Below are 10,613 nucleotides of genomic sequence, written 5' to 3'. Positions count from 1 at the left end.
GCACACAGTAGGCGCTCAATGCAGATAAGTGAACCTGATGAATACTAGAAGGAAACCCTGCGTTCTGCCCGGCGGGCTCCAGGCCGAGGGGAGCACAGAGCACAGCCGGGCGGCGGCGGCCACAACCCCGTGGCTCCGGCCAGGCTTCGAGGTGAGAACCGCGGTGGGGGCTCCTCACCTGCGCGTCGCGTCGACCGAACCAGATCGGCCCTGCCAAGGTCACCCAGTAGTTCAGCCCCCGCGCCTGGCGGTCCACTCTCCTACGGTGGCTGTACTTCAGACCCTCACAGCGGAGATGGTCCCCGGGACCAGGCGGCGGCGCAGCCCGGAGGGGGCCCCATCCCGGGCCGCGCGACGAAGGCTGGGCCGGCAAGTCCTAGGACACCGGCTGGAGCGGACTGGATGTACGGCCCCGGCCAGGCCGAGGCGGGATTGAACTCTTCAGGAGCTGGGCCCGTTCCCCTGGCAACGGCGCGGGCTACGGCGCCCCACAGCGGCCAAACCGCGCTGCGTCACTTCGCGCCGGCACCCAGGCTTGGGGCGGGGCTCACCGGGGACCCCTGGAACCCCAGCCACCCCGTTCCCCATTCCCTTTCAACTATTATCCTCGAAAACCCACTTGCCCCCACCCTCATTCCACAGCTGTCTTCTCGAATTCCTGACTTGTCCCAAACGTGCCCCCCTTCAGTTTCTCCCGAGACTACCACTGTCAGGAAGACATCCCAGTCAGCCTGCACACTTTAATGAGTATGTTCTGGACGCTGGGCATACCATGGGGAACACGAGATCCCTGCCCATCAGGGAGAGTACAGGCTAAAGGAAAGACAGGTATCGACAAATACACAAGTAAATATGCAGGTTTCCCCATAATATAAAGTGTGATGTATAAAAGAAAATATGTAGCACAAAGTATCTCCTTTTTATATTTCCTTTATATCAAGCAGAAATCCAACTGGGAGCCCCCATCTTCCAGGCTGATGGGAAATTCAGTCTTGGTCTCTGCTAGGCTCCTCTTACCCAGGTTATTCCAAGGACTTGGGATCTCCTGAAATAGCAGCCTGAGACGCACACTCTATTCCATGGGTCCTCTCTGGTACTGAGGCCACAGTCATTGTCCCAACCACAGGACTTTTAGGTTTGGGCTCTAAGGGGGCTTGCCTGCTGCCCCAAGATTGCCAGGGGACAGGTGCCTGCTTCCCTGGTTGTAGGGCCTGAAGACTCTTCCCTTCCCCGGCCTTGGGGACCTCCCTGCTGGACCTGGCTTCCCTGAAAGCTCCCTCTCCCTCTCCCTTTCTCCTTGGGCACCCTGGAAATGGACTCTCCCTGAACTCAGGCTTCCTTGAAACACGGGAAGAACCTCTGTCTTCCAAATCTTCAAGGCCAGGCTCTCTAAGAAAAGGACTCCCTCTGGCCAAGTCTGCTTTTTAAAAGCACAGGTAGTTTCATCATGTTCTTCCTGAGTCTGTTAACATAGTGTGGTCCCTAGTCCAGGACCTGACACTCCTTAGGGCATCACCTAGTAAAGAGGGCAACACGTTGCCTCCACCCAAGGCAGGCAGATGGCAAAGAAATCTTCTCAACATGAAAACGCCATCTTATCAGTTGCCTGAGTAAGACAATTCCAGGATTCCCCTTTGCCTTTGGGATGAATTGAAACACCAAAGTGTGTCTTCCAAGTACCGGCTTGGCAGGCTCCTATCTACCTCCTCATCCTGCCCTCTCTGAGGATTATGCAGCTCCTGGAACCCACAGCATTTGCTGCCACCCCCAGGGCTTTTCCCACAGGGTTCCCTTTACTTAGAGTGTTGTTCTAGCTCCTCCTGCCCCCTTTGGCCAATTTCTATGAAAATGTGAGACACGTTTTTCTGGGACAGAAGTCACCCCCTCAGGCAGGACTTGTTTGCCCAGAGCAGGTGCCCCCAACTAGCAAGGCCCAGGGTGAAGAGCCCAGGCCAGGGGGAGAAAAGGGTCCAACTGTGATTCTAAGGGCTTGCACATACATGTGGTGAGAATTCCAAACTGGTTTACATGACTCCTAGAACTGCCACCAGAAGAGACCTCTGGGGTGGGGAAAAAGCAGTTCACCTTGCCCTCGCTGAACCAACAGCCCATCCTTAATTAGAGCCATTGTATGCATGGGCTACCGGACACTTGCCACTTGTCACCTGGGTTTCAATCCCAACTCTGCCAGTCATCAGTTGAGCAAATTTCTTAACCTCTGTGACTCTCCATTTGCTCTTTTGTGAAATGAGGGTAACAATAACTACTGCATGAGGATGATGAGGCCTGAAAATGTGCACATACTTATAAAGCGCACAAGTGTTCAGTTGGTAGTCGACATTGATATGTATAATCTAGACCACGAAATGATGCTATCCATTTTGTGAACTACTGAAATTAAATCTTAATTATGAAATGAGGCTGGATGGAATGTGTCACAGCTCTTGTTCTCTGGGCTCACTTTGTCTGGGTCACAGTACCCTTTCCAATGGACCCTTGGATAGGTTGGCCCATTCCACTTGGCTTGTTCTCATGGCCACCAGCATTTCTTGCCCTGGCAAGTTCGGTGCCCTCCTGACTGGCCTTTCTGCTTTCACTGTGGGCTCCCCACCCCCATCAGTCCATTCTCCTCATAGCTTGTGACAGTCCAAAAAAAAAAAAAAAAAAGCCAAGCTGATTAGTTTACTTCCTGTTTACAACCCTTTTGACTCTCCCTGCTCCCCCAGGGAGCAATATTTCCATGTACCACGAAATTAGAATCAAAATCTCCTCCTTAGAGCAGTCTCCAAGACCTCCCGTGCCCCCCTGGCTCTGGTTGACCTCTGTGGCCTCATGGCTTCCCTTTCCTCGAAGGACCGGGCTTGCTGTTATACTAGGGCCTTTGCACTGAGGCTCTTGCTACCTGGAACATCACTTCATCTGGGAAAGCTTTATCTGATCCTCAAAATAGAAAAGGCTGTTACTCCAATAGCACCATGTGACTCTGGTTTCTGCTACCAGTGGGTCCTTGATTGTGTAGTGATCTGATTAGATCCAGCTGGCCCGAGAGACCACAACAAGGAGAGGAACGATGTTTATCTAGCTCACCATGGCTTCCCTAGCACAGAGCCTAGAACACAGTAAGTGCTCAATAGATGTTTGCTGAAGGAAGGACGGAAGGAAGGAAGGAAGGAAGGGGGGGAAGGAGGGAAGAAGGGAGGGAGGAAAGGATAGTGCTTCTTATAGGAATTCTTTTCCTAGTAAATGATACTTGGTGAATTATTTTCGGTGTGAAAATTGACTTTCCAGTATTAATAGCCATGTCCCTTCCACATAGTAAATCTATTTTTTTCCATATCCCTTGCAAAGATTTTTTTTTTTTGCTATACTCAGGATATTTCCCTCCCATTAATTTTTCCTTGTTAAGTGGTTTTTATGACTACTTTGTGCTTTAAGAAAGAAGTACTGCTCAGTATTTAGAACATTCCCTCAGCTTCCTTGGTGAGAAGGTTTTGGCAGCTTTTCCACTGTTGACTATAACCAGTGCAGCTTGGAACACGATGTCACCCCTCCAGAATACTCTCGGACCTAGATAAAACTTATTCTGTGTCTCTACTTGGCGACAAGGTGTTTGGAAACAGCACCTTATGCAACCGAGCTGCTGCAGGGCCGTCCCTTGGAGGCAAGTGTAATAAAAATCATGGTGTGTGGAAAATGTGCCCACAGAGTCCTAGGAACTAAAGCTTTTAAAGCTTCTCTGCCAGTAATTCAGCTTTTATTTTATGTTTCTTGGAAAACTGAAGGCCTGTATTTACCACATGTGTTACCAAAGATGCAGGGGGTGGGGGTGGGGGTAGTAAAAGGTATCTTGGGCTGGTAAGAATGTCAGTGGCCCCCTAGTCAAAGCTCCTCTTTGCAGCTGACCTCCATCCAGGCCTGCCTGTGCTCCCCAGGGAGGGGTATTTCCATCTATCATGAAATCTATCTCTTTGCTCGCTCACTTCTGTGGGAAATGGTATATGTGTGCAAAGTTGCTGGCAGTTGTTACTTTATTTCAGAAATGTGCAGCCTGAGACAACTGAATTTTCCCTCGAATACTTGAAAGCAAATTATGTGCCGGAACCTCTCAGGCCTGTTCCCAGCGGAATTTCCTTTGAGTGTTCATATCTCGAAACCTTATGTAACCTGACACAATTATCTGAAAAGGCTCGGAATCTAAAAAAACAGCGTTTTGAGCTAGGAATGAGGGTTGGAGCTGGGAAAGAAGTGTTCTCCCCTGCCCGGGGACTGGGTCATACCTCACTATGACAATATCCAATTCACATTCCAAAGAAAAATGCTAACCCCCTGGCACTGTGACCAGTGGGCGCACTTGCTGTATCTCTGAACAAGGAATCATTTAACAAGGTCCTCAAGGGACATTACAAAAGCCCTAGACCTGGCTGGTAGTTAAAAATATTTCGGTAACCACCTTGAGCAGCTGGTCTTCCCAGGATAGAAGCAAGAGTGGCTTTGGGCCCCTTTCAGGAGATAACCCCCTCCACTGACACAAATCAACCAATCTGGAGGGCTGGGGTCTCATGCCAGCAGTTAGCGCTGCAAAGGGAACATGTGCACCAGTTTGGAATCCATACTTCCACCAAATGGTCGGTAGAGTGATTCGGACTCTTGCCCAGGCCAAGACTCCACCACTGTACCCCCTACTCCCTCCTGAGCCCAACCCCCAACTCTAGGGAGAAGGGAAGAGTAAGGACAAAAATCCGGGCTCTACCAGGGGATGGTCCCACAGTCTCAAAAGCCCTTGACCCAAGAAGCTTCTGTTGTCTCTCCTTTTGTTTCACTTTTAGAAATCCTAACCCTGCTCTCCATTTGCATGCCAGCAGTGGTACCGGGAGAACGGCACCACTCATAGGTGGTTGGCTTTTCAAGGAATTTGCTGGAGAAAATTGTAGGCAAGGCTGTGAACAAAACTTCCCTACATCTGGTTTCAGTTTATTTAAAAAACAACACACATAGGCCTCCCCACCAGCAATCAGAAAACAGCCGCAGCATCCCCAGGGGGTATTAGCCACCAGAGGTGGGGCTGAATTATATATATGCAAATAAACTAAACCAGCTAGCCAACAGCAACTGATTTTTGTATCTTTTGGAGTTGTTCTGCAAAAAAAAAAAAAAAAAAAAAAGCCTAAATTGGGGGTGATAGAAGCTGTAAAGAAGCAAGTTTTGGAATTAGTGTTAACAACTTGCCTTAATTCTACTGTTGGGAGACATGTTGACATGTTTCTAATCCAAGGTCAAATAAAAAAAAAAGGTTGTTAGTCTTTCCTCTGGGTATTCCCAAACCCAAACCGCTACCTAGGTTGAAGGCCAGGGGGAAAGTATAGAGTCTAGATGGCTGTGTGACCTACCACATGTCATTTAACCTCTCTGAGTTTGTTTTCTTATGTATGGGAAGGGAATAATGATGGCACCTGCTTCACACGGGTGATGTGAGCATAGTAAATAAGATAAAGGATGAGCAAACCAAACACAAGGACTGGCATACAACAAACACACAGTAAATATGACAGAGGATTATGAATAACTCAAAGCCACACTTCAGGATCCAAGACAGCCAGTTTCACCTGGCGTCAGCCAACCTCTCCTGGCAAATGTTCTCAACTGGGGCTTGCCTTCCCTCTGGGGCTGGTCCAGAAAACCCTTCTAAGCACATTCTCTTAGTTTTTCCCAAACTCAAGGGCCCTAATCCCCAAATATCTGCCTTCAATCCTGGAGACAAATGAAAAGAAGTTCAGAGGAGGGTGCAAGACAGTTTAGAAAACAAGTGACCTAGCTTCCCCTGCGTTACCACTTCACCCCCGCCCGCCCCCCGGTCACCAAAGGGCCTGATTTCCAGGTGTGCACAGCCTAGATGGGTCCCTCTGAAAACAGGGGGATTTCACTTCATGCCAAGGGCATGTGGAAGTGAATCAGCAATCCCCTGGGCTCCCATGCCACGGAGTGATGTGCTGGAGAGCATCCAGCCACCTCTGGGCTCAGCCCTTGCATGTCCATGAGCATCTTGGGCCCAGTTTGCTCAAAACAGACCTCTGCTTCTGTCCCTTGTCTGAGTGCAGCAATAGGACTCCCAGCCTCCACTCTTATCCACTCCCTGACCAAGTGGGACAGGGATCTCATTTGCCCAAGACCATTCCCAGCTCTCCTTTGCCCTCAGAGTGAACTGTAAGAGGCCACATGTGGCAAACGTGGTCCTGCATTAGCCCAGTTCTCAAGGTCCCAGACTTTGGGCTCAGGTATGCCTGAGTCTGAATCTAGGGGCTAGTCTAAGATTCAAACTTAAGTGTACCTGAGTTTAAGACCTTGAACAATTTTCTGAGTGTCTGAAAGTCTCAATTTCCTTGAACATAAAAGAATAATGATGATACCTACTACAAAAGGGCTATTGTGAGGCCTCTGTACCCAACCTAGGGAGGCTAGTGCATGGAATGAAGACTCAGGAGGAGATAGGGAGGGAGAGGCTGCCAGAACTAGGGAAGATGATGACACCAGCTTTGGATAAAGGCCAAGGGTAAGGAGCCTACAGGTGTTCAGGAGAGACATCCAGGGTAGCTGGACACATAGGCCTCGAGTCATGTGCAAGGACTTGGCCAGAAAGGAGTGTGGGAGTCACCAGCATGTGAGCAGGAAAATGAACTCCTGGGGCAGAGAGGGGGAGGACCTGAGCACTAGGCCTCCACAGCCAGAGGTTTATCCACAAGGAAGAGTAGCTCGAGAAAGAGACCAAGAAGGAGAGCCGGGGAGGTAGGAGGAAACCCACCAGTGGTGCTTTCATGGCTGCCAGAGGGAGAAAGGGCTTGGAGCAGTGAGGGGTGGCCAGCAGGGCAGGGGCTTCAAGGAAGCCAAGTTGACTAACGCAGAAATGTGTCTAAGGTTTCTGGGGACTAGGAGGTCACTCTCTGGTGACCTTTGGCAAGGTCAGGAGGGGGAGCTGATGCAGAGCTACAGTGTGGGGGGAGAGTGGAGATGGTGATTGTAGGGCATTTTAGAGAAATGTAGCGGAGAAGAGGGCAGCACAAGAACAGTGCTGGAGGAAAGTGGTACCAGACTGAGGTGGAAGTTCTCCATTGTGGCTTCCAGTGGGAAAGGTCAGTGGTTGTTATGACGCCCAGGGAACCCAGCATGGTGCCTAGCACACAGTAGAAACTCAATAAAAGTTTGCCACTGGGGCCCGGTGGAGGTACTGGCCACTGGCAGGGAGAGGGCCCCCTCTGCCCTGGGAGGATGGGTGCTGGAGTGCCAGTAGGGCGCCGGGCACAAGACAAGGTCTCCTTGGGACTTTGTTGCCTCTGAGCTGCACTACCGAGGGAGGAAGAGGTAACGATGGAGTCTTGGCTCCAGAAGCCCCAGGGTGGTCAGGGGACAAAGGATGAACTCTTGGAGACTGCCACTTGGCACCCGGCACCAGCTTCTGTTCCTCCAGTCCTCCAATCCAGCAGTCACCTTCACTCTATCCCCTTCAGAGCCGTGCCCTCCCAGAAAAGCCAGCAGATGGTGCCAGTGAGCTGCCAGACTCAGCTTGAGCGGACTGGAGCCCGCCTGCCAGTCACCCCTGTTCCCAACCCCTGACCCTCTAGAGCCTGGGGCAAGCTAAGGATTTGGCTCACCAGGATTCTGACCAAGGTTTGGGGGAGGGGGGTGTCGGACTCAGGATTAAGGGAGACTATGGGCTGAGAGCTGAGGGGTGGGGTGGCTCAGGGGCTCTGAACTTTTGGTTGCCCTTCATTCCTCTGCCCCTGCCAGGCCCTGCCTTATCTGCTGGGGCTCCTGCCCTCTGCCCCCCTTCCCTTCTCTTCCATGGAGGCCCCTGCCAGCCCAGGCTCCTGGTTCTGGCAGAGGCTGGTTCTCTGCCCCTGGGCAGGCACAAGCTGGCACTAGGTCTCAGACAGGGTTGGGCCAGCCCCTCCCAGTTGTGACTGCCTGAACCACCTTCTTTCTGCTTCTAGAATGTCTCCGCCTGATGAGGGGTAAGTGTTCAGCTGCTGAGGAGGCAGCAGGGGGCTGCACCATAGATCCTCGGAAGGAAACCTGGCCTTGGAAGTAGGATGAATTGGGCTGGGTTGGGTGGGCACATATAAAAATGTGGCAGATCATTCAGTTCCATAAGACCCAAGTCACACAACACTGATGGGTTTGTCCAAGGTGTCAGAGCATCCCAGAAGATAGACTGGAAACACCCTCTCCCCATCCCAGCCATCCTGTACTCTGCAGCCAAAGGCAATTCCCTATACCCCTCTCTGCAAGTCTTTCTCCTCATCATGGCCTTCCCAATGAGCCAGAATCCTTCGTGGTTCCTTCCCAGGACAGTGTAGAATCCTGCTTCTCAGTCTCTGTTCTCACCTTGCTGTCCCACTTCCACTTCTCCTACTTTTGATTTCTCTTTGGGCAAGTGCTGGTACTACCTGCATGGCCTTAACCTTGAAGACTGCCTGGGACCCCCCACTTCATCTCCTCCTCTACATCCCCTCCCCAGCTCCACAGTGAAGCCCTTAATAGACTGAGGCTTGAGAAACCATAAGCAGATTTTCAGTAGAGTGCCAGAGGGGTGTGTGTGTGTGTGTGTGTATGTGTGTGTGAGAGAGAGAGAAAGAGAGAGAGAGATGGGAGAGAGGCTGTCCCATGAATTGGGGTCTACAGATCGGGTCAGGAAGTCAGGCCATGGATGTTGTGTCTACCTGTGAGCCTGGGCCATAGATTCGGAGCAACAGAAGTCAGCACATTTTGGAAAAGAAATGTTTCCCCGAGTTTCCAAAGGATGACCCAGACTGAGGGGGAGTCACCAGAAGTATACACAACATACACAGATGGACTCACATGCACATACAGGGTCATGGCACAGGATATGGACACAAGTGTATACAAATACAGGCACAAACAGGCACACAAGGTCATGTACTAAAAGGTAGGCACATACATCGTCTCCAGACAAGTCCTGCTTCCTAGGGCCAAGGCTAGTCTGCCATCTGTGCTTATAAGAAGGCACAGAAGTGGCTCTGGGCAGGTGAGTCCTTCACCCAGAGCCTCTCCGCTTAAGTGGCCCCCAGCCCCATCCCTGAGACTCCCCTAGCCTACCAGGGAGTCATGCCTGGGTGGCAGAGAAGGTTTTAGAGGAGGCATTGCCTAGAAGTCCTGGCCAGAGCCTGAGCACCTAAGATAGAGAATGGGCACAGGGCTGGGGGTGGGGGTGGGGGGTTCCATGACCTCCCAGGACCTAGTGCAGGCCTAGATGAGACACTGGGCAAGGTCCAGAGGCCCACCGGAAGCAGGGACTCCTTCTGCCATGGGTTGCACCTACTGCCCTCAGAATAGGGCCTGGCAGCCAGGTGCTGGCACCAACTCCTAGTGCCTGGCAGAGCCCTAGCATGGATGCCAAACACAGGGTGCCAGACACGGGGGTGGGCAGGATGGGGGGCCGCTGGGCCACACACAAACACATCTTCATACATACAGGCAGGGAAATGCACCCACATTCACAGCACTTATTTTATACCCTGGGGAATCATGGGAGTAGGGCAAGGATCACCCTGCCCTAGAGGATGCCGGTACTGACTCCTCAGGTGTCCCCACTGGCCTGGCTCTAGAAGTACCAGTTGGAGGGTGGGCTGGAGGTAATGCGAAGCCTAGCCACTTTCTGTGAGCCCCAGCCCCGCCACACACACACACACACACACACACACACACACACACACACACAGGCACACACACCTGCACTCCCACACACGTACACTTGTGGGGCAGGAGGAGGTGGGATTGGTGCATCCCCAGGACTGGGCCCTGGAGGGAAGGGGGAAGGCGGGCCAGAGACTCCCAAGAACCCGGGCAGTCATTTTGCTCCCTCCGGCCTTCGGAGCAGCCGGTTTTGTGGCCGCTGGCAGCTTAGGTGTGAGCGCGCGTCAGGGCGTGTGTGTGCGAGAGGGACCTGCGGCCGCGCACGGCGTGGGGGTGGGGCGCGTGAGCCCGCGGTGGCTGATGCGGCCGGGTAAAGGCCGGCTGTTTCCCTGCGGTGTTCCAGCAGGCCGGGAGGCCGCGGCGGTGCTGTTAGTGTGGAAAACTGATGGAAGTTGTGTGTGTCCTCAGGGGTCCTGAGCAAGTGTGAGCTGGGTGTGCTCACCTAGGAGCTGTGGCTCAACTGCTCTCGGAGCGCGGGGGTGGGGGTGGCGCGGGAGTGAACAGATGCAAGGCACGAGGGCTACACAGACTGGCCTGGTTCCCGGCAAGGTCCACGGCAAGGCGGCTGACCCTCTAGCAGCAACTTCAGGACTTTGTTCCGGCTTCTTAGAAAGCAGATCTGGCCGCGGGGGCGGGGCGGAGGGGGGGCACCCGCCCAGAGGAGGGTGCGGGGTGAGAAGTGGAGGAAAACCCCGCCCCTTCCCCGCCTCCGCCCCGCCCTCTCCCCGCCCCCGGGGCTCTTTATAAGCTCGGCCCGAGGGCGAACAGAGAAAGCGAGTATCCCTTCCGCCCCTGGCTGGTGTTCTTCTGCACCGCGCGCCCCTCGCTCCGGCCTCAAGTCCTTTTCCCTGCTCCCCAGCCCGGCCCCCGCCCCGCCCCGGCCCAGCCCAGCCCAGCCCGGCCGCCAT

General features: G+C 53.1%; 2 protein-coding genes across 10 annotated transcripts in view; one reads left to right on the top strand and one right to left on the bottom strand.

The window, feature by feature from the left end:
• ZDHHC1 (zinc finger DHHC-type containing 1) overlaps window positions 1-474 on the bottom strand; it is a 19,973-nt gene extending 19,499 nt beyond the window's left edge. For 3 of the 9 annotated variants that reach the window (XM_029925423.1, XM_029925424.1, XM_029925426.1), the window contains exon 1: window positions 179-468. The gene's annotated coding sequence lies outside the window, so the exon portion shown is untranslated. Of the gene's footprint in view, window positions 1-178 lie in introns of all 9 variants that reach the window. The other 6 variants (XM_029925422.1, XM_029925427.1, XM_029925432.1 and 3 more) reach the window with 5 other exon arrangements.
• Window positions 296-10,613, top strand: part of HSD11B2 (hydroxysteroid 11-beta dehydrogenase 2) — a 15,404-nt gene continuing 5,086 nt past the window's right edge. Inside the window, exon 1 of the mRNA XM_029924233.1 lies at window positions 296-404. Within this exon, the coding sequence (XP_029780093.1) occupies window positions 296-404 (109 nt within the window). The remainder of the gene's footprint in view (window positions 405-10,613) is intronic.

The sequence above is a fragment of the Suricata suricatta genome, chromosome 16 (assembly GCF_006229205.1).
Source record: "Suricata suricatta isolate VVHF042 chromosome 16, meerkat_22Aug2017_6uvM2_HiC, whole genome shotgun sequence".
Classification (NCBI taxonomy): domain Eukaryota; kingdom Metazoa; phylum Chordata; class Mammalia; order Carnivora; family Herpestidae; genus Suricata; species Suricata suricatta.
This window is presented reverse-complemented; position numbering and strand designations above follow the sequence as displayed.